Below are 23,728 nucleotides of genomic sequence, written 5' to 3'. Positions count from 1 at the left end.
AGCAGTCTGCAGCTCAAAATGCCAAAAACTATATATTTCGAAGAAAGAAAAACTTGTCAGTGTGACTCATGAATAAAGTCATGGAGTGTATTTCCAGTGTGCAGGTGGGGGCTTTCAGGGTGTGTTTCCATGTCCCCAGCCTGTGTGGTTATTTCATTCAGGAGCCTGTTTGTTCAGCTGCAGGCCCGGCCTGACTGCGAGGTATTCTGGAGGTGCCAGGGGAGAGCTGCGGCACGTTTCTGTCACCACGGCGCAACCTCAGCTCATAAACGATGAACCCGGGAGGAGTTAATTGACTTCAGGGCTGCGTGAGCCGCTGCTCCAGAAGCTCTGTTTCACATAGAGTGCACCGTAACATGACTGAATCACCTTGTTAGCCTCTAATTCTAATTTTATTTCCTGTAAGCGTCGGAGATTCTCACCAATTTCACACTGGCTGGATACATCAGCTCTTCCACGCTTCCCCCTCGCTTGTCCTCACGGAGGGTGCTTCTTTTTTTCTTTCTTTTTTTTTAAGAAAAAAAAATAAAAAATGTGTGCCGAGTTCTTTTGTTATTTACATAAACTGTTGTCAGAGCGCCCAATCTGGGCACGGAGGAGCGGCGTGTTGCTTAGCATAAAGACCAGGGTCTTATCTCAACACCTCCTTCCAGATGGGACGAGGCCGAGCATTGCAGCGCTCGCGCACTCAAGTGGAGGCACGCACACATGCTGCAAAACAACGGGGAGACAAAAGGAGCTGGTGTAGCTTTTACAGCAGCTGGAGGGGACATGTTCTGCAAGGTACAGTCTCATCAGCGGCTGCTTAGGCTGTGATTCCACTCTGCTGCGTCATTTCATAATTTATATTTCCGTAGAGTTCTCCCTGGTTTTGTCGTCACCGTTTCACGTAATTTTATATAATTTTTATCTTTTTCGTGGAAAAAAAACAAACAGCGCGTTTGACAATTTTCCATCAATATGCACATTTGAATATTGTCTAGACTAAGCCGGAATGTAAAGCGAGGCCATAAATTACACTAGGAATTAATGATTACTCCACGATCGCCTCTGATAATCTCTGTCCAGATACGGCTGCTGTCACCAAAACGCGGGGGCAGAAAGACGACGGCCACTTTTTCATCGTCCTCTCCCGACTGTCCAAAACCCATTCTGTGTGACTTCATAGGTCACCCCTCTCTGGTGCAGTCACTGCTTTCCCTCCCTCATCTCTCCTCCTCCCTCCCCCCCTCCCTCCCTCCCCGACTCTTTAATACTTTCTCTATGGAGTAAGTCGAGGGGACAGGCGGTCACGCAGTAGCTGGCTTCATGATTAATGGTGTTTATTCTTGACAGAAGGCTCCTTTATTTATCTGCATTGCAGTTTCACTGATACTATCAGTCACCTGAATGAAAAATATTCAGTCATACCAATTTTGCAGTATAATTGAGTAGAGTCACTTCCTTTCAGTTTTCTCCCCACCCCTTGCTCTCTCCTCTCCCACTCTATCTGGCAGCCTTATCACCGCCACAGTAATTTTCGCGCTGCGTTGTTTGATATGGAGAGGCTGGCTTTAGCCGCATTTGACATAAAGCCGCTTCAATTTTCACAGGAGCAAAAAAAAAAAAAAAAAAAGAAAGAAAGTTGTGCGCCACTCTGTGAAAATGTGCGATGAGGGGAAAGTATCTCTCCCCTCCTCTTTTTTTTTCTCTCTTTCTTTTTTTTTTCTGAGGCAATTTCAGGATTTAGAGAGAAAGGAGATAAATGCCTAAGCAGAAATGTGGGCAGATTGAAGTTACAGTATATCTATTTTTTTGTAATACACCAGTTTCAGAAGCCTAAATGGGCAGCGTAGTCTTTTTTCTTTTTTTTTTTTTCTTTCCCTCTGCCTGTGCACGGGACCGTGATATTTTGAAGGCACCTGTGTATTTTGAGAATGATGGATCCAGCAGGTTGGGAGGGGAAAAAAAAAGAAAAGAGTTTGGCACTGCAGATATTTGACAAGGCCTGTAAAGGTTTTAGGGTTGAGTCATTACCTGTGACGATCTGCTAAGACATGTTCCAACACTCTACTTTACTGACTGGGCTGGGATTACCTCTGCAGAGGCTGCTTTGTGTATCTGCATTTCCATTAATTCAAGCGTCACATGATTTTTAGATGTTTAAAATAACGGATTTAAAAACATCTTAAATGCAAACTGTAATTGTCAACTACAACAACAAAAAGAAACAAAACGTTTTATCCATGCAAATCAATTCCGGCCCGATTATTCATTCAACAAATATTTCCCATCCCGGCTGTAATCTCTTCAGTGTTACTGCGCGGTCGAAATTTAATTTAAGGCTCCATTAAAAGTAGCTGGTGAAAAAGGTACATTTCGATGAAAGAGGAATACATTAATCCCTGATAGGAGGCCCTGCGAGTTTGCGCATGTAACACATTAGCAGATTTGATTTTTCCCCATACACGAGTCATTTGCCCCCTCTTCATGTTTGAGATCTCAATTTGTAGCTCTCCCAAGGAGCACAATGGAAAACCAGGTCTGAGGGGAAGAGATAACAGGCAGGTGCCAACAGCTCTGCGCTAATGTGTGTGTGTGTGTGTGTGTGCAGCCATCCTCCTGTGTGCACACACACACCACAAGTCTGAAGTGATTTTAGAGTTCTAGCGTTGCATTATTTATTTATTTATTTCTCTGACATTTTTTATTTATTCTTTTTTTTTTTTTTTTGCAATACAGCTTCTGTCTTTTATTTGACCGTTACACATGAGATCAAATGAGTTGAAATATAATTTTGATATTATTTATTATTTAGGTTTGCAGGTCACGCTCACACTTTTTCAATCTGAGACATTTTAAATTTATAGATGTTGCAAAAATAAGGCTTTAATTGGTGCATTTGAATCATTAGAAATTGCATGCAGTTTCTGCAAACACTGATTAATCTGCTGATGGTTCGCCTTTTAGTTGTTTTGCCATTAAAATATTATAACATAGAGGGGAAAAGGCCGAGGTGATGCATTCACGTGGTGTTTTAGCAGTGCGTGCATAATGATATATGCCAAAATAAATAAACAAATTCTCAAATTAGAGACTTAAATTCATATGAAAAATGACTGAAATGATTTAAAAATAAACGGCTGCCGATCGAATAATTATTTAACCGACTCTTCTTCTGTATAATTTCAAATTCAAACAGCGCTCCTGTGCAAACTTTAACATTTAATTTTGCAGGATGCAGTTCATTCACGCAGAGCGCACGCGTAAAAGCAGCTTCTAGTGGTTTCACCGTTGACTTATTTGATGGGTGTGGCAGACCGTCGCTTCTTAATGAGCTCTGTAAAGGACCCTCCTCTCATTGGAGGAGACTTATTGGAGAACAGCAGCGACTGTCGAGATATAAGCTGTGCACTGACAGCACGCCGCCTCGCGTCGTTACCGCAACCTCAGGGAGCCGCTGTCCTGACGTCTGCTACTCATGTTAAATATATATTAAAAAAAAAAAAAAGTAAAAGAAGCCCTCACTTAAATATAATGATTTTTTATTAGAAAGGTCTTTCCTTACCTAATGCAGAAAAATCTATTTTATTTCAAGGCTCTTAAAAGTCTTTCTTTTTTTTTTTTTTGACTCAACCTGTGCCCTGCAGACGTCATGCTGTAGCAGTGCAGAAATGTGGAATTTCCATTACTCTGATCTCTGGGCTCCAGACCCTGCGATCCCACTCTGGGGGCCAGTTATAGCAAGTAACGAGACCAGGGGAACAGGGTCATAAATCCTCTCCCAACTCTCCTCGTTTTCCATCCTCTCTCCATCCCTCCCTTCCTTTCCTCCCTCGGCCTTTTCGCTTCCATCTCTCCGAGCCGAGCCCTCGATGAGTGATTGAAGGGAACCTGAACGCGGCCATGTGAGGCATCCCCACGTGTCGGTGGTGGAATTCTTTCGGCCGGGCTGAGCTCCGCTAAAGACCAGTGACAGTTTTAATGTGGGGGGGGGATTAGTTCATTACCTCTCTCGTGGCTTCCTCCCTTTTTCTATTTGTTTATCTTTAAAATCACCAAAAAAAATTAAATAAATAAATCCCCCTCCTTTTACACTCACCAATGAAAATTAATTCATATCACATAAAGCGATTCTTTTCTCTCAGCCCGTCGTTATCTCCCTTTATCAGATGTGGCGTCCGTAACATCTGATAGCGTGGTGGAGAACGGTTTCATCTAATAATGCCGTTTGCAACACGGTTCCCAAAAGAAGCCCCTCACCGCTTCTGCGTCCCACGATGCATCGCTTTCCTTGCGGGGGGACGTCAGCTTGTGAAGTTTTTTTTTTTTTCTGCACAAATATGCAGAGTCATGCACGCAGCTGCGGGGTGCACGATGTCCATCATTTCTCTGACCTCTCTGTGAGTGATTTCACTCAAACAGGAATGCAAGTTTATTTAAAGGGATTGAACAAAGCCGGAAAAACTTGCAAAACCCCTCTCCTTCGTATCAGTTTTGTTTGCTTGTTTGTGAAAAAAAAAATAAATAAAAAAAAAAAAATCCTCCTCCTCCGGCTGGATTCTAAATTTCCTCCAGGTCTGTGTTTAAGCCTCCCGAAGCTTCATCAAGCCGGAGAATGGCACCACCACGCATTCAGCCCCTTCATGATTAAATATCAAGGAACTACATTTGACATTTTATTAGCCCAACAAGATGGATGAAATGGCCAGAATAAAGTAGGCTGTGTCTGTTCACTTTCCCACCAGCGCTTGCCGTTCTTCTGTCCGGCTTTCCTTTCCTCCTCTGCGAGAAGTGTGTATTAGGAAAACGTGATGGATTTCACTCTGAGAGGATTTTCAGTGCCGGGAAGGAAACATATATTTTTGTGTCTTGTACCTGATGCTCCTGCTCTGCTCCCTCTGTGTCTCCCCTCCTCTTTCTTCCCGACTCCCCCCTCTTTTTTTTTTTCTTTTTTCTTCCCCTTCTCTTGTTCTACCTCAGATCTCAGTCTGAAGGATTAACCATCTCCAGCGGTGTGTCTCTGCTGTCTTGTAGCGCCGTGTATTGTTTGTGATTTGCTCGGGCCCATCCGTGCGGCTGCTCATTTCGGCGGCCCAGTGTGACGTGGTGGATTGAGGGAGGAGGTGGGGGGGGGATCATGTGGAGCCGCAGCCCCTGGGCCACACTCATTCTCCTCGCCTGCCCCTCACCTGTAGGCTGCACACACAGACACGCATGCTCATTACCTGACTCGTCTGGTGGTGAGGGCGATGGGGTGTGGAACTTGAACCCTGTTTAGCTGCAGGCGTCAGCAGAGTTTTTTGTGTAAAAGCATCAGGGCCATCGAGACAGTACTTGAGAGGAAAGAGAAAGATAGATGTGCTTCCTCCCTGTTTTCAAAAGTTTAACACTTTAACACCCAGGAGTCCCCTCCTGTCTTCTCTCTAGCCCGAGGCATGCCAGAGGAACTCAAAACACTGACTGAGAGCTAATTCCACCTGTGCGTGCTCTCTTGCTTTAAAAAAGAAAAAAAAAATAGCAATCAAGATTGTAATTTGCCGCAATCACAGATGAAGGTGGAATTCTGCATTCAAAGCGATCGCTCCATTTGTAAAAGTACAAAATCAAGCATGGGAGAGGACAAAAAAAGGAACAAGAAAATCTTTTTCTTTTTTTCTTTTTTCTGGTCTCATGTTTATTCCCTGATTCCAGCCCCCTTGAAATTACAGGAAAAAAGGCTGGCTCATTTTGTGCAATTGCACTTTCATGTTTTTCTTTTTCTCGCTATACACTCTGTTGATTCGTTTTGGTAGACATTCTTATCTCGATGGCTGAAATTACGTTTAATTGCAGTGTGGAAAAATGGTTTTCCAAACAGCCTGTGAAAGGGAAGAAAAAAAAAAAAGCCCCTGCTGCGTGGCAAAAGCCAAACATAAACTTTTCAAAACGTGTTTTTTCAGTCGTAATTTGGAGCCGGCACAAGACGTGACAAGATGTGATTCTATCTTTTTTTTTTTCTGATAAAGCGTAATCCCCTGACTTTGTAGAAGTGGAGCCTTGATCTAAAACAAAACGCATTTTTCACATGTGACGCAGCTTCGGCAGGGTTCGTGACTCCTCTTGAGTTCACGGAGACAGCAGTTACAAGCGGAGCCTCTGACACCTGGACCCGTATGTTATGACTTGAGCCTGTCACACTCGCTGACTCCCGGTGATAAACATATGCTATCACTCCAGCAGCGTGGAAGTGATACGTGCCTAAGGGGATGTACTGTACATTGTTCCGGTAGGACAAGTGTGCGTGTGCTCTCCTTCTGCTGCTTATATGTAGACAGTGTGAGTGTGACTAAAACACACAAGGGGAGGAGATGGAGAAACTCAAGGAGAGTGCTGGGGTATTCAACTGGACAGTGTGTGTGAACTGACTGTGCGGTGTACGGGAATGTCTGGCACGCCTCCAGAGGTATCCCACAGAGAGGGAATCCTGCTTGATGTGACCATGAATAGAAAGCCTTCCCCACCCCCTGGACCCACCCAGGCCTTTGATGTCAGGGGGTCACACGGAGCCCTCGCAGCTCTTGGGGGACATAGTTTCCCCCGAACGCCTGGCAACCTCGCCGTACCCTGCCAGCTCCGCGGCCAGAAGAAAAGCTCAAAGCACAGACTGCTGCTAGTCTGCAAGGAGGAAATTTGGATTACATGAACTGTATAACCGCAGAGGCTTGCAGAAAAGGCCAGAGGACAAATTCCCAGTTTTTGTTTTTTTACTGAAAATTAAACAGAGTGCATGCAATGAAATACCAAGACCAGACAACTTGAACTAAATAGTTATGGATCTACGCAGCCGGGCCTGACTCCCGGTGATAAACATATGCTATCACTCCAGCAGCGTTGTAGTCTACACACTAGCCGATGTGCATTTTCCATAGACTGTATTAAGATGGACGGCAGAACTGCTCCTCAAAAGTGAAGCCAAATCAAGTAGAGCTCCCCCTGGTGTCTGGCTGCAGTATAGGTCATAAGCTCCACCTCCTCCATGTTAGTGGAGGCTTGGGCCAAACTAAAACACGAAAATATACGTCAAATACATTTGTTTCAAGGATGGTTTTTGTCATTTTAGGTAGTTAATATAATGTTCATGAATGTTCAAGTGTCAGTGTTTTGGATTAGTTTCGTTTTAGTTAGTTATTTGACGCTATAGAAACAAGATGTGACATAATGGTGACCACCAGTTGGCATGCCAACTGCGTCGTAAAGAGAAAATGTAAAAATAAGTACAGTGTATAATCCAACATTTCCTTGTAACTGGTGAAGGTAGAGCAGAGCGTAGTATTAATTAAACGAAAATGTGAGCGAGTCTGGCGGAAGTGCGGCATTTGGCTCTGGCTCCAAACTCGCAAGATGCCGCTGCCCGTATTCCCGGGAAAATAGCGTCAGTTTGGCCAATGCAAGGAAGTGGCGACACGTTGTACATATTTATATACAGTCTATGGCATCTTCACATACATGCAACTGCTTGTAGCCAGGCCAAAAACCAACCGACTCTGACTAAAGCCTTGAGTCTTTTTAATGGCCAGTAGGGGGCGACTCTGATGTCTCTATAACAGTCAGATTCCATGGAACAGATCAGCGTGTTTTGCAGTTGATCTGTCACCGTAAACATTCCTAGTTCATTTATGGTCTCAGTCAGTAGTTTCAAGTCGTCTTCAATACTGCGTAATGTTCATTTTGGAATTATGCATTTAGGGTAAAAACAGACGTGGGCGTGGCTGACTCTCACTACTACTAGCGCCACCAAATACGGTACTACATGCTCCAAAAAAAAACAAAAAAACAAGATGGCTATCACGAAAAATGCTCCTCAGGGCTTTAAAATAGTAGTCCACAAACAAATGGGTGACGTTACAGTAGCTGGATCCACTTCTTTTACACACCATAACCTCTCTATCACATTTAATGAAACAATAGTGGAATCATCCTTTCCACTGCTGGTCATTTCGTAGAATCATGAAATGATAATGTGTAAAACATTCGTGTAATGTTGTGGAATCCATCCACAAACCATTGACTGTATAATACGACGGACGAAGCTTCTGTGACGTCACCCATATTTCATGAAGAGTGGTTTTGAAGCTCGGTGCGGCGCCTCATCTTATCAGTGCCCGACTTCACACAGCTCTGGCAAATTCATCAAGGGGGCAAAGGGGTGTACTTGGGGAAATAAGCTGTAGAGACTGGAAAAATGTTTATCTTTGCAGTAAAGTTGGGCGTTTTAAGACGGGGAGTGACTCACCTTCGGAGCCAACCTCACATGTCCTTTTAAGGAACTGCAGTTTTTAGCACTTCAGTGTTGACTTTATTAGTTTCGCTCTGCAAGTTGCTGCTTGATCCGAACCCATCCATCTACTAAAAGATGTCTTTCTGGCATGAAACGGCAACTGTTTGCTGTGCATGTGTCAAATGTCATTCATTGTCATAAATTACACTTGAATTAAGTTTAATATGACTCAAAGTCACTGAAATGTGCTTTAGTGGCAGAACTTAATGAAGACTTTCTCCTGTGAATCATTACGAAGGTATCTCTACCTTCCCCTGTTTGTGTCTCTGAGTCTGTCTGTCTTCTCTCTCTCCCCTTGTCTCAGCTCCCTCTCCTCTCTCCTTGGGTCTCAGCTGGCTCTGTTCCTATGGCCCTTTGATCTCGGTGAAAGGGTTTGGAGCTTTAAAGTGCTTCTGTTTCCGCTGTCAGGAGCCCCTCTCTTCCTCCTCTCTGGTTTAGGCTTTCAGAGCGGTGGCAGCGTTGTTGCTGTGGCTGGGTGGGTTAGGGTGGTTGGAGGCGGAGGGGGGTGGTGCAGGTTTTCTATGAGGTGGTGAGATTGAGGTGAGGTTGGAGGGGAGGGGGCGTGCGTGTGTGTGTGTGTGTGTGTGATGCTGTCAGCCTCGGTCAGGAGAGAACCTGACATCCTGACTGATCCCAATTCCCTCCAAAACTCTCACTTCCCACCTCGCTCAGCCCCTCGTGGCCACGAGTGTGATGTGTGTGCACTCCCTGTTTTGTACATTTTACAGAGGTGTTGTACATCCTTCTGTTTAGCCCTGCATGGCTGTATTAGCATAATCTTACTGACTTGGATACTACACTGAAAGAGAAATGTGTTTAGTAATGTTGCTACCGCGAATAGTGAAAGCCTCCATTGGCAGCAGTGACTTTTTGGGTCAAAATTCGTGATGCCACAGTCAGACTTGACTGTAGGACTAATGTAGGTCGCAGGGATTCAAAGACAGAAGGCCAAGAAACAAGTTCAGGTTTTGACAATGTAATTTATAAGGAAAATTCTTTAGTTCTCCTGAGTTTCCCAATGAGTGGTAAAACAAATGCTGCTCTAATGACTTTCCCATTCCTTAAGGCCATAGCCTTCGCAGTTGTGAGACATTTATACTTGTGCGCTCGTCAGTCTGGCTCGCTCTGTAAAAACACCTCCCAAGCACTAGTCGGCGCTGTGTCTTTTTTTGCTGGTCGGGTTAATTTTTGTTTCTACTTCGTGCTTCACTTTCAACAATGGCGTCTGAAACAAATGTTTGTATCTCCGAACCTCCTCAGTTCACTTTGCTTGATGTGTTCCTTGTGTTCTTTATTGATCCAAAACAATTGATTCGAAAATTGTGGAGATGAAGAAGCAGCCAAAAATACATGCTACTACCAAGCGGAAACAATCACAGTTCATAGCTTGCTTCTTATTTTAAGTGTAAAGGCTAGCTCTGTACGACAGCTTCCTGCTTGCCTGGTTGCCTGTTTTTTTTCCCGTTTTGATTGGTGACCACAAACTACTGCCACCTGCTGGTATGGAGGATTACTTGCTTTCACACAGATGCAGAGTGTATGTTAGCATACGTATGTTAGCGTATGTTGCACGAGTAGGCAGTCTCTTTGGCGTCAGGCTAGCTGTGTCCGGAGCACTACACTGTAAAGTTTCCAATAATAAAAGCAGAATTTTTCACATTTCCCAGCACACACAGAACAGTTGCAGTCTAACCCTTGCTTTTAGTCTACCTTCTGCTACAGTTGAGTGCTGGCTTTAATATTCTTCCTTTCTCAACTCTCTGTTTCAGACCAGTCTAGAAGCTATGAATGAAAATAGGCTGGGCGCACTTGTTGGATTATTGTATTCAGACGCGCCAATTTCCTGCAAAGTACACATCCAGATATCTTCATCTCATGTCATGCGCAACCGTTTCAGCTGAAAATATTTTGCAAAGCGCCGTTTCCCATTTTAGCAGACCGCTGTGTCAACACCACCAGGCCTGACGGCTTCACCGCAGCCGTACCTTCTATGACTAAGTGGAGCCACCAACCTTCGCCACAACTGTGTGTTTCTGCAGCTTTTACACCGAGAGAAATTATTAGTGTTGATGTAACCTCGTTCCAAACAAAGATTCAAGGCCAGCGCACATGGACACACGCCCCTCCATAAAATCTCAAAAGTCTTCTGGGGGCATATTTTCACTTGGCAAGTGTATATTCATCCGGTGAAATAAGACGACAGCTTAAAATCCACAGACCGCCCCGTGTAAACATGCGATGCCTTAAAGAGGCGCAGGCTGGTTTAAGCAAGGCCACGTGAAAGGAAATGGCTTCCATATGTCAGGAGTGCGGGCTTTTTCTTGTGCCTTGTTTGCAAGATGTCTTCTGCGAGGGTTAATAGGAATTAGAGACCTATGAAGGGAAGCAGAGGAGTCTAGCTTTCTCTCTCTGCAAACCCTGCGGAGCGGCTTTGATGTAAATCTCAAATCAGGTGTATCTTAAGATGCTGCTGCTCTGCCACACACCTACACGCACGGGGTGAACATTCCTGCACACACGCATTGCACGTTGTCAGGTTGCTTCCTTTCGTCATGTTGATTAATGCTCGCTGGCAGATGCTAAGATGATCCCGGCCCCTGCAGCTGAATGCGGAGGATCGGGCCACTCTCTCGCATTTCACATGTACAGAGCCATGCTGCGCTCCCCCAAACTATCCATCTCTCCGCTGTCCTCCTCAAATCCCCTCACACCTGGCTCTGCCCCCTTTGAGACATCTTTTTTTCTCCTCCTCCCTTTCTTCTCAAACTCCCCCACTGCCCTAACTCTTCTCTATTCCTCCATTCCCTCCCCAATTCATAGCTCATATCTTCACATACTCCTGACTACTGTTCACGCTGTTGTCTCTCCCTTTTTTTTTTCTTTTTAACCTTCAACAACTGGTATCTCCCTTTTCTGCTTGTCCCTGTCTTCCTACCAATCTACATGTGTGCTGTGTCCTTTTATTTCCAGAGCCTTCCAGTAGGGCTCTGGTTTTATTCTAACTGGGCGTACAAGGCAAGCAGAGGCATTTAGCTGGGGTCAGTGTAAGGAGACGCAGCCAATGCATGACATGGTTAATCAGTGTCATGGCTCAGAGTGGGTGTCTGGCTCCCTTCAAGCAGGAAAGAAGTAATCAAACTCTTCTACCTTTCGTCCTGGGTTCATATTTCTATGTATAAAATGTCAAAAACAGCTAGGACAGAAATATTTGCTCCACATACTTTGCCGTTAAACGAAGAAAAAAAATAAATAAAAATGAAATCAAGTGCGGGAAACGATCGAAAAACACGTCTGTGCGTCAGTGACAAAGCAGGTTTTTTGTGTTTGTGTTGGTCGGAGCGCATATACGTGTGTGAGATGCGTGTGCGTCGCTCTCTGCAGCTGTGTTGTGATCCCTGCAAATGAGGCATGTAATGGTGGCGTGTGAGTGCGTGACACGTAAACACACGCGCACCTGTTTCAAAGTGAACCCTCACCGTGGGCCTGCGAGGGAGGAGGAAATAAAAACGTTTCCCATGGGCGTCCCGACAGCTGACGTGCAAGAACGCAGTAATCAAATGGAGGTGAGAAAAATTCCATGACTGTTGTGTTGGAACGTCAGGTGGAAGATGTCACCTTTGCTCGCTTTAACTCGGGTTTCTCCTCCTGAGAGGGCTGTTGTCTTTTTCTCGTACGCCTCCCTCTGGCGTCACGAGGCATGTTGTGACACAGGCCTTTAAAAAAAAAGATTCTCCCGTCGCCCCTTTGGGCTAATTACAGAAAGACGGAGTTCGTTTGTGTCTGTGCAGACACACATGTAGTAGTGTGTCTGGGTCTCTCCTCCGGTATGTGTGTGTGTGTTGTTTCCGCTCCTCAGCGCTCATTATTGACACTGGCCTGAGCTCTTTCATTAAGTTGGCTGTGGAGTGGAGGGACGATGGGGCCGGGAGGGGATCAGGGGACGGGGCGGAGGCCGTAATTGGGCTGTTCCGCTCCCCCTGGCCTTGCTCAAGGTCACTGCGAGACGAACCGTCGGCCAGGTCTCTCACTCATTCCACCTCCTTCTTAAACCCACACTTTCTCTCTCTCTCTCTCCCCCTCTCAGCCCCTCATCCGCCCCTTCTCCTGGGGTCTTTTGTCACAGCAGGCTGGTCCACTGGGGAGCCACGGAGAAGCGGAGGGGCTAATTCAGTCTAATCTTTTAGCCTGTTAATGTCTGGCTGATATGTGGATTTCTCCACGTCCTCAGGGGAAGGCCTTTGTGGTGAAGGCCATCATTATGGAGTTTCCAGGCCCTCCTAACCAATTATAAGAAGGGAGACAAATTAGTTCATCTCAAAGTTGGCTCCTAAGAACTTTTCCCGATTGTTCTCAACTTTACTTCACATCTCACACAAAAGAGACAATTCTCAGTAAAGGTTCTGGATAAAGAGAAGCCCGATAGTGCCTCTATTTAAGGAACGACTCGCGTGCGAGACGTTAGCGATGGATTTTGTGCAGCATCGTATCATGTGTAGTTCTTGTACACGGTTTGTGCTCAGAGCCAAGTTTGAAGCCATCTGAGCGATGTAGCGTTGTGGTGTAGCGTTGCTTGTCGGGCTCTGGCCAGCGGTGAGCTCGGTCTAACGTTTCCCTCTGATTAAGACGCAGTGGTGAAAGCTGCCTTTGATCTGAGGAAATGTCTGCGTAGGGAGCAGTTGGAATGCAGCACTCTCTTCTCTCCTCTGCAGATGGAGGGGGAGAGATAGTGTCACAGGCTATTTGTCTGGCCGTGGTAGTGAAATCTTAAAGTAACAAAGCGAGCGCGATGTTAACTTGGTGGAGAAATTGAGTTATTTATGTTTTGTTTGCACAAACTCTGTGACAGAAGAGCTCAATGGAATCTACTCATAAGCGTGGTGGAGAATGGGAGTTGTGCGGTGGGAGTCTACGGCAGGAATGTTCACACTGGTTTCAACTTCAACCAGATTTCACGCTCAGAACCGCGAATGTGTTGTCAAATGATCGTCATCCAAAAAACTGTCCTCCGTGTTTACAGAAATCTCTCACGTTTGTCTCTGCAGACGGCTGTTTTTTACCGCACATGTCATGTTCCCTTACGTGTTTTCTTCTCTGCGCGTCTCTGCAGGCCTCCTGGGCTGGCCAGTCCGGCTTTCTCCGACATCTCCCTCATTCGGATCTCGCCCCAGCGGAACCCGTCCGTGGGGGCGGAGTCGCCCTTCCACCCCCCTCACCCCTACATCAACCCATACATGGACTACATCCGCTCTCTCCACAGCAGCCCCTCCATCTCCGTCCTGTCAGCCACCCGGGGCCTCAGCCCCGCAGATGGTGAGTAAAGTGAAACCTACAACGACACACAAAGCGTGATGCATGCACACCCGCAACACGGATGCCACAGAACGGGCAATGAGGCCCCAGCAGACCCTTAAAAATAATTGTTGAAATTGATTAGAGGGCTTCGATCGCTATTAGGAGGAATCTCTGTATCAGTTAAATTCCCGTTTGAGATCAGACGAGGTCAGGTGAGAGGCAACCAGATCCATCTCTATTAAGACCCAGGGGTTGGCGCGATGTTATCTGAGCGAGGGAGCCGGTGGATGGGAGTATTATGAGTGCAGCGCTATCCGTACGGGTGGGGGCTCAGGTTGGAGGGGAGGCTAATCCGTTTGATCTGTGAGTCATGTCAGAGACCTCTGGAGGATGCATCAGTGAGCGGCAGGGTCACATACAGTTACACTGCACTCGGGGAAAAAAGGTCGGATTCAAGTTCAGGGTTGGGAGGGCGGGGGCAGAGGGAGGGAGGCAGGAAAACAGGGAGTGTTGGTCGTTAAGGTGTCCTGCAGGGAACATTTTCCTGAGATTTTAAAATGGACTTTGACTGGGAAATCAATTGAAGCAGACACCGGAACCAGTTCAATTATATATATCAAAAAACCTGATACAAAACACTGCTGTTAAAAAATATTAAAAGGAAAAGCCACTTTCAGTGAATAGATTTTTGGCAACGCTTAGGATTAAAAGGTGATTTTAGAAAGTTAAGCAGCTATAAATGTATTAATTCGTATTAATCCCATAGTTTGTGCTTTCAGATTTGCAAATGAGGAGATTTCCTTTCTGTTATTTGTCATAAAATCAAACATGTGGGTTTTGTGTGACAATTTTTCTTAATCACAAAGACTAACCAATAATGAAAATAATTGTTGCTTTCAATCCTTTTTTTTTTTATCTTTTAATGTGATAAAAAAAAAAAAAGTTGCTGTACTAGAAACCAGTTCAGAAAATTTAGCAAACAACCGAGCAAAAAAGTAAAACTGTAAAATACCATATTTGCAAAAATATCTCCATTCACCTTAGAGGTCTTGAACTATCCCATTTCGTCCCTCACGTTCTCAGCCATCAACCTTTTGGCACTTCAGGATCAGCGGAGACCCACTTTAGCTCCCCGGCCTTGTGCTGAAGTGTATTTCTGAAATGGCAGATAGCAGGGGCATTTCCTCTGCGCCAGTACACTCGACTTCGTCTCGCCCGGGTCCGTTAAAAGCTAAGTGAAGACCGAGAGTGTCTGCTTGCGGCCTCACTCGACCCCTCTCCCCGACTCCCAGCATCCCTCTTCCTGCGAACTGGAAGCACACGCTCAAAAAGTCTCTACCCTCCAATTTTCCGTTACCGCAACATAATGCGCGCCAGCCTCCGATCGCTTTAAGTCAAAATAGTTTCTCCAACCTACCACATGATCCCTGTTTCCCTCCATAATGCCGTGAATTGTGAATGAGGCACCTAATTACTCTTTTAATCAATCCGGTGATTAATTAAGCCGTCGGCTTTTGTGTTGTTAGTATATCACCGCGCTTACAGTGAGCCTCCTGCTTCAGTATGCAAAGATATTTTTTTTTTATGCAAAAAGTACATTTGAATAATGATGAATTAATTAACAGAATCTAATGGAGGTTTAAAGTGGGTGGGATTTAGTGCCACCCTCTTGCTGCCACACATTTGCTTTTTGCATTTTTTTATTTTTTTTTGCTTCCCCTCTTTTCGTATTTCTCTCCCTTTTTAAACACGAGAGCAGGTTCAGAGGAAGGCTTGCCCCTGATCCTATTGTTGTGCTAAAGGAGCGCCCGGTGGCTCACCGAGTCCTGAGGCATGTCTCTGCCTTCTCCGCGCCGAGTGCCACACTGACAGCCTTCCCCCTCTCCCCCGATTTTGCCCCAAGGATCACACTCGTATGCCAGCGTTTCTGAATTAGAAATTCCGCAAAGCCCTTTTCTGCGCATGGCTTCTGAATGGGACACATTATGGTTGAATGCAAAAGCAAAGCTAAGGCGGAACACTGGAGACAATTAAGAAACTCCCCCCTTCTACTGAAGACATAAAAGCCAGATCGAATTAATTTAGAATTTTTTCTCTTCCATTCATTCAGCCAATCATGGATGCAGGCATACAGGGAAGCCTTAAGAGGAAATCTCCACATGCAGCGTTTCTTTATTTATTTTCTCTTTATTTCTCCAATCGAGGGGTAAAAAGAGCTGCAGCACTCAGTGGTCTGAACCGATTCCATGTTTGCATCCAAAACCGCAGTGTTAGTCTTTTCCCTCTCTCTTTCTTAGAGTATTTGCATACGGGAGCCCACCGCCAGATGTTTATTTTTAGGCTACGGTTCAAAGACTTACAGCACCCTATAACTAAGGGAACGACTTGGAAAAGAGAGGCATTTTGAGAGGGAGAGAACGTGGAGTGGAGGCAGAATCATTTGCTGTATCTTTATGCATGCAGATCTATCTGGGCAGATTTAGGCCTTTTGTTTTCCTGCAGAGTTTAAAGGAGCAGAGTCGAGGAGCAGGTTGCATATCTGCAGACTGCAGCCCTGCTGTGTACAACGCACGAGCACCATCTTTGGCAAAAGATGTGTCAGCCCACATACTCTTACCACACACACACACACACGTACAGTATATTTACACTCCCTCCAAGTGATCAAGGAACTGTAAGAAGAAAAGAAAAGGCTGTTTAAGAAGTGCATTGTAAGGCGATCGGTTATGCTGTTCTCGGCATGAACGCATCAATCACACACTAATGCACACTCACTGTAATCTCTGAGCAAGCATCCGGTAATTCCCAGCGAGGCTCTCCACTTCAGGTGATGCTCCCCGTGCAGCTGTTTTGCTTAACTTGATGGTGTAGCTAATGTGCTCATTACTGTTCTGCTGAGCTGATTATCATCTAATGTAAATGAACGTACGTCTTATAATGCAGCACAGGTGCTCTCCTTGTCGTGTTCTCCTCCGCCGACATATAACTCTCCCCTTCTCTTTACCTCAAATTCTCCCTCTCTGACTTTTTTTTGGTCGTCTCGTTTCCTCTTTGCTGACCTGGCCCTTTCTCCCCTCGCCAGCCTCGCACACGGGCCTGACCACGGCCGAGTACTACCACCAGATGGCCCTGCTGGCGGGCCACCGTAGCCCCTACGCGACCGACCTGCTCCCGTCGGTGGCGTCCACGGCCGGGGCCAGCAGCGCCAGCGCCCTGCACATGGAGTATCTGCAAGCGATGGAGAGTAAGTCTGCACTGGTGTCACACACAGACAAGTTTTCTGGATTCTCTCATGTATTCTATATATAGTTTCACTAGATACGGCTCATGCAGATACAGCAGCTCATTTTCAAAGAATTGTTTGTTTCAGCTTTAGTTTTAGCATTTTACAGAAAATTCTGTAGGTTTTTAAATGGTTTGAATGGCCCCAACTATAGTATAATTTTAAAGAAACACTTATTGTTTGTTTGTGTGATGTCGGAAAAATCTGAAAATTTAGTTTCTAACTGGAAAGGTTCACGCAAATATCCCAAAGTCGGAACAACAACACTGAAAGTTGATTGACATCATGCACGAAGCAAAATGGTGGACATAAATAGCCCTTATTTGGCAGATGTTACAGTTTTGTCACTTGCATGCTCTGTGAATGTTCCCGGCCCCAGTTTTTGCGGTGTGCTCGCAGCGTAGCCACTAATTGAACCCCTAGCAGCAGCATGTTGAATCGGCGGTGGATATATTTTAACCACGTAACTATCTATAACAGGGATGGGCAACTGGCGGCCCGCGGGCCGTATGCGGCCCTCGACCTCACTCGACGTGGCCCTTAGATTAATTTTTGAAAATTATAAATCTGTATCCTCTGCGGCACTGAATCAGTTGTAATGACACAGTTGGCCACTAGATGGCGCCTCTAATGCAGACGACGCCTCGCACACGCTTCCACCGGGTCTTCTCTACCGGTGAAGAAGAGACGTTGAGCCGTGGCTAAAAGCGGAGGAAAGAGAAAACTTGATCGAGAAAATCGTGTCTGTCAGGTGAAAGAAGGTTATCTGTTCATAGAATGTATAAAGGCAAACCTATGTGCTTAGTCTGTTTAGAGACGCTATCTGCCATGAAAGATTTTAATTTAAGTTGCTGCCACAACACGCTGCACAAAGCTAAATACGAGAAGTATACTGAAGCTGCAAGGGCTGCTACCATAGCGGACCTTAAATCAAAAGTACGCAAACAAAGGCGGTTTTTTACCAGTGCCCACTGCTGGTAGTGGTGAGGTAGAGTGGATATACAGGGCAAATGTTAAACTGTTTCTTGGTGTAGAAATGCACAAATTAATTTAAAAAATAAAAATCACAGTAAATGGTTATTTTTTGTTTGCTTCAATAAGCACACACATATATATAATTATAAATATATATATAAATATATTCTAATTATACACACACGAACATATTTAAAATGGCAGTTTTATCATATCTGGTTAAGTGCGCTGTCCTATGTGGCCCTCTGGTAGTGTCGATGAAAAATTGTGGCCCCCTCCATCATTTAGGTTACCCATCCCTGATCTAGAATGAATGAACTGTGGACATAGAGTGATCAGCATGATTCAGGAGAGGCCACTTCAGTAAGACGGTTTGTAGACCATCCTAGCTTCCTAGCCTTCCAGCTAATAGCAGCGCTTCCCGTTTCCCCCTTTTTATTGCCAAATACAGACTACTGCCCCCTGCTGGTATGAAGAGTTGCCTCGCCCGATCCGTTCTTTTGGTTTTCAATGTCACGGAAATGCTTGAAAACAGCCGTCACATGAGAAATTTCTTGTTTGTTGGCGTCCACATTCTGTCCTAAAATCACATGAATGGTGTCTCAGTTTGGGAAATGGAACCACAAATCTATAATTTTGATTCATAACAATTAAACGGGAGAGGATTTCAGTGGACGCCAACTTTATGCGTTTGTCGAACGCTGTTATCCAACCTCATTAAGTATGGATTTTGTCCAAACAATGTCTACGCATCTAGGTTAAAACTGTGATTAGAAGTGATTATATTGGCTGTATTCTAATATGTTACAGGTCTCAACTGCATGATAAAAAGCTGCAGTGTTTTTAGGAATTAACAGTTTTGCGTGGAGTATTATCAAATTTAACCTATCACATTTAACTCCACGGGGATTGCACCTTCAAGTATTATGGTTGCATACCTGCACATTAAAGCATGGGTGGCCCCAGTGGGAATTCAACCATTAAATTGCACTTTCACAACACACCTACCCTGCACTATATATAGATCAAGCTCCACCTCAACCACGGCGGAGGAGGTATCTGCAACTTTACTTTGACGTGATTTAAATGAGCTATTGTCTTAATGTGTTGAGCTCAGGACTGTGTGCAGAGGACTTATGCTAATGAGTTATTTTAAAGTGTAAATAGGAAATTAAACGCACACTGAATCTTAGAAAGGTCGGACAGCATCACCCCGCTCCCTTTGATGAGAATGTATTTAGTCAGGCAGACGCTGCTTTCATGGAAATCCGGGGTGAAGTTCCCCGTATTCCTCAGAACAAACTAATTAAAACTAGCCAAACTTGTGCGGGTATCAGAAAATTAATTGCTATTAAGTGGGAATTGGAATGTCCCACCATTCATCACCGGAGATATCCTTTCTTCTGTGTCACTTTTTAAGATTAATAGACTGAAACAAAACAATTAGGGCCAAATTTAAGTGGAGATGCGGCGCTCCTCACTTAAAAATCGCCTGTGATCATTGGCGGTAATAAGTCATCATGTTTCAGCAACGTGTGTTCCCGCGCCTGAGAAATTAACACTTTAAAGCTGTGGTGGATTTCAGAAAAAAGAAAGAAAAAAAAACCTACAAAGGAGTAAAGTCTATCAAGAGGCTTTCACTGATAATCTGGGCTACCATGTTACTGCAGCTATTTTAGTCTATTTCAAATCAGTGTAATTACCTTCAGACAGAGCTCTGCTAATGAAACAATGGGCCTGTCCTTCCTATTTGTGCTTTAATGGGCCATTGTCTGCGTTTGCACTGCCTAATTAGCACCGCGGCGCTCATGGATCACTATGACTAAAATCTGAAGTCTTTATTTGTGGTCTTTATGAGCTAATTTTAATCTCTTTGCTTTTTTTTTTTTTCTTATGAACCGGTTTGCTTTTACTCACATTTAAGCCTTTTAAACACTGAAATTCTTTTATATAATCTGATTAATTGCAGAATTTTGTACAAAATATAGGTTTTTAAACACATTAAAATGCATTTATTAATGTATTTGTGAACAACTATAACTCCTATAAGTGAAAGCTGTTGAATAATGAAATAAAATGTTCTTAAACTGTACATTATAGTGTGTTTAAAACCACTTTAAATATTACAATACTAGGAAAAGGAAAATTTATTAAAAAATATTCTTATTTAACTGTATTTTTTCAGAAAATAATTGTATCTATTTAACCACACGTGATCTTTTTTATAGAATTTATAATTATTGTGGCCATGTTGCATGAAAACTCATGGTTTAGCCTGCCCTACTGTCTTTCCATCTCCACAAATCAAGGTTCGTGGTGCGCAAAAATAAAATGTGGGCAGCGTTATATCCACGCTCCAGCCCTCCCCTGTGACAGCGTCCCTCTCAGGTGGCCCCGAGACGTGTCTGTGTGGGTTCAAACCCTAGTTTTGGAGCCAACTTTTATTTCCTCCGCCATCAGTCTGGCCCGTCCGAACCCTCCCCGGTCACGAGAATTAATGACGCGGTGAGTAACCAGCCATCCCGTCCATAAATCAAGAGGAAATTAGAGGGACAGTCCCGCTACGAGCCGGGACGCTCCTCTCTCCGTCTCCCCCGGTTGGCCGATTTATCATTTGGGCTGCGCATTAATAAACACCACTCCCATGAGGCCTTGCAGTGGTGGGATACACGGGCCCCTGCTCCTCAGCAATGCCTCCCCTCTCCCCTAATACACCACAAGTGGAGGCTGTCCCTCGCACGGGCTGGGACCCGGCTTGTTTAATGTGTCACGTTTGGGATGTAGAAGGTTGGATTTGTCCAAATCAAGATGATAAATCATATTTTTTTTGAAGATGAATTACATGTATGATTTTATCCAGCGTGTCTTGTGAAGCTATATTCCTTACAGCAAAAATGTGTGCTCTGGGGTTTGTATGTATTTATTGTACATGTGCTCCTTTTTACCAATGCATAAAAAGAAAGATTTTCCATACAATGGCAATGTAAAGGGGTGTTGCTCTTCCTGTATAGCTCCGTCTTGCAGTCGAATCTGCGGCCTATGTATGCCAGAACACCACCGCTGCCACCACACCGCTATCCACGCACACACATCCACATCCACACACTCTGATTACCATGTGAATGGAGCGCTCTGTAATCGTTGGATGTGTCAAACGAGAGATGGAGCATTTACGTTTGGGAGATGGATGGATTGTGGGGGACGTAAATATGGAGGGGGGGTTATCGGGGCTTGGTAAGCTGGTTTTGTTTGCCTTTATGAAATAACTCAAAATGTTTTATTTCCAAGTCTTGAGTCACAAAGTCATTGTGTCAGTTCACGCACAAAGCACGACATCCCCTCAGCGCTTCCCCCCCCTCTCCCTCCTTCCGTCTCCCCCCCCCCCCCTCGTTTTTCTCTGTCTTGTTTGTGACATCTCCGTGTGAAAAGACAACAAAAGTCATGTTTTAATCTCTACCCGTGGCTCATTGTGCGCGCGCGGAGAATGGCTGCGCTGTTTTCCGCCTTTTACCTTTTCAAACCCCCTTTTAGTATTTCCAGTCAACACTGATTGCATTTGAATAACGAGTCAAATTGGACTTGATTAAATATTACCATACACAGTCAGAGCATTTCTCCAACATAAAAGGCATGTTTTCTCATGGATGAAATGCAAGCAGTGCATCAAGTGACAGCTGAACACGCATTCAGATGGGCCTTTTGTCTGATGATTGACAAAAGTGTCATCTGCTAGGGTTAGATTAGGTTAGAGTTTGGATGAAGTCAAACAGAAAATCACGTGTAAGTTTGGTCAATTTTTTTTTTCTTCAGAATTTAACCGAGACATGAATGAAAAATAAACGGATTGAGGGAACAGGTACGGTTTAACAAGTCATTTTAACCTGTCACTTTCACCGTTCTCACTCCAGTCTCTGCTTCTGGTCTGCAGACTCCCGTTTCTCAAGCCCGAGGCTCCCCTCGAGACCCAGCAGGAAGCGCCCCCTGCCCATCTCGCCCCTCTCCGAGCACAGCTTTGACCTGCAGACCATGATCCGCAACTCGCCCAACTCCCTCGTCAACATGCTCAACAACTCCCGGTCAAGCTCCTCCACCAGCGGCTCCTACGGCCACCTCTCTGCTGGAGCTATCAGGTAGCAGACTGTTGTATTATTTCATTAGCCATTATATTCATAGGCTGCTGTTATCAGGTTTACCTTGGGTTGGGGTTGGGAGTTACAGGAGTCAGGATTTCGGGAGCTTGATGCGTGTTATGGACTAGAAGTCAGGATATTTCAGCCTTTTCTGCTTTGATTTAGTCACTTTCAAACAGAAATCTGTCTGTTGTGAGTCATTTTTAAACATGTGCCAATAACCAACAGCCCATCGGGAATGCTGTGTAAGACAAAATGTTAAAGAAAGTGTACGGTGGTGTGAGCAACTGCACGTTTGTGTGTGCGCCGTCCATGTCAAACCCCCATGTGGGTGACGATCTCCCATCCAGCCAGTCAGCTCTGCCTCCCCGGCGGCTCGTGTCAGTCATCCCGTAGCCCTCGCGGAAACATCGCATACATCACCCCGCCCCAGTACCGGCGGCTAGCGAAGGGAAGCAAAAGAAAGGAGAAGGGGAAAGGGAAAGATGCATCGCCCCACCCACAGCCATTGATCAGCGATCTGTGAGCGGAGCCTGATCAATCACGCCGCACGCTCGGCCACTGTCCAAGTGACAGGGCCCAAATAGCCAGAGCCAACAGACTGATGACTGATATGACAAGCGGATGGGCCCCCAAATGTGTCTCGGCCCATTGATTTCCACTCGGCTCGTAATAAGATCAGCAGACGTATGGGGCCGCGGTGAGAGCGAGGCGTCGGGGCTCAGGATGAATGGAGGCCGCACAGATCTGTGTTTATCTGGCGGTTCAGCAGTGGCTACACAAACCCCGGGAGAGCTTTACGGGCTCCCGGGATTTATTTATGATCAACAAAGTTAACTCAGGATGCGGGTTAATAAAATACAGCTTAAGCAACTGTAACTGAAAAATAATTCAGCTTTATTTACATGGCTGTAGGATACACTTCAGATTATTTATCATCTGTATCATTTGCCCAGTGGAAGAATGACATACTGCCTTACACAGACCACATGATAATTCACTGTGTTAACAAGCTGAACATTCATTGGCATGGATTTACCGACAGTCTCGTGGTTCCAGCATTACCGCACCATCTCCTGTCAGATTGTCCTCAGGGATGAGGAGCTATCCAGAACAATCCATTTATTCACTGTCGTTCCCCCTATTTTACTTGCTTCATTGCCTTTGCAGACGATGTTTTATAGAAGTTTTATTTTACTTTTATGATCACGTCACCCGCTTTAACTGTTTTTCCCCCTCTCTGCTTTCCGCAGCCCAGCGTTGAGCTTCGCCTACCCTCCGACCCCGGTGGCTTTGCACGTGCACCAGCAGCTCATCGGCCGCCAACCGGGCATCGTGAGCTCCGCCTTCGGCCACAGCCCCCCCCTCATCCACCCGACGCCGGCCTTCGCCACCCAGCGACCCGTGCCCGGCATCCCCCCATCCGGGCTCAGCGCCAGCGAGCGCTCGGCCATCTCCAACGACTCCTCACAGGTGAGAGCGGCTGCGGCGGCGGCGGCGGCGGCCGGCGCCTCTGCGATTCATCATCACGGGTAATAGATAGCGGCGTCGCATGCCAGCCGCGTCGGAGCGGAATGCGGCGAGCTAACGTACAGGCAGGACCCCCCCTCCACGCGCGACTCTCCTGGGAGTTTCCTCCTACTTGTGTTGTCTCTTGTTTTTAGACTGCCGAGAACGTGCCTGCAGCAAACAACAAGGGGCTTGTTAGCATAGAATCCCACTGCTGACTCCATTAATCACTAGAGAGAG

At 45.4% G+C, this 23,728-nt stretch overlaps 1 protein-coding gene across 1 annotated transcript in view; it reads left to right on the top strand.

Moving 5' to 3' along the window:
- Positions 1-23,728, top strand: part of gli3 (GLI family zinc finger 3) — a 90,975-nt gene that overhangs the window by 52,097 nt on the left and 15,150 nt on the right. Inside the window, 4 exon segments of the mRNA XM_084565994.1 lie at positions 13,407-13,609; positions 16,674-16,835; positions 21,778-21,979; positions 23,233-23,452. Of these exon segments, the coding sequence (XP_084422120.1) occupies positions 13,407-13,609; positions 16,674-16,835; positions 21,778-21,979; positions 23,233-23,452 (787 nt within the window).

Source organism: Chelon labrosus, assembly GCF_963514085.1.
Source record: "Chelon labrosus genome assembly, chromosome: 18".
Taxonomy (NCBI): Eukaryota; Metazoa; Chordata; class Actinopteri; order Mugiliformes; family Mugilidae; genus Chelon; species Chelon labrosus.
The sequence above is the reverse complement of the archived record's forward strand: the minus strand, read 5'-3'. Positions and strand labels throughout refer to the sequence as shown.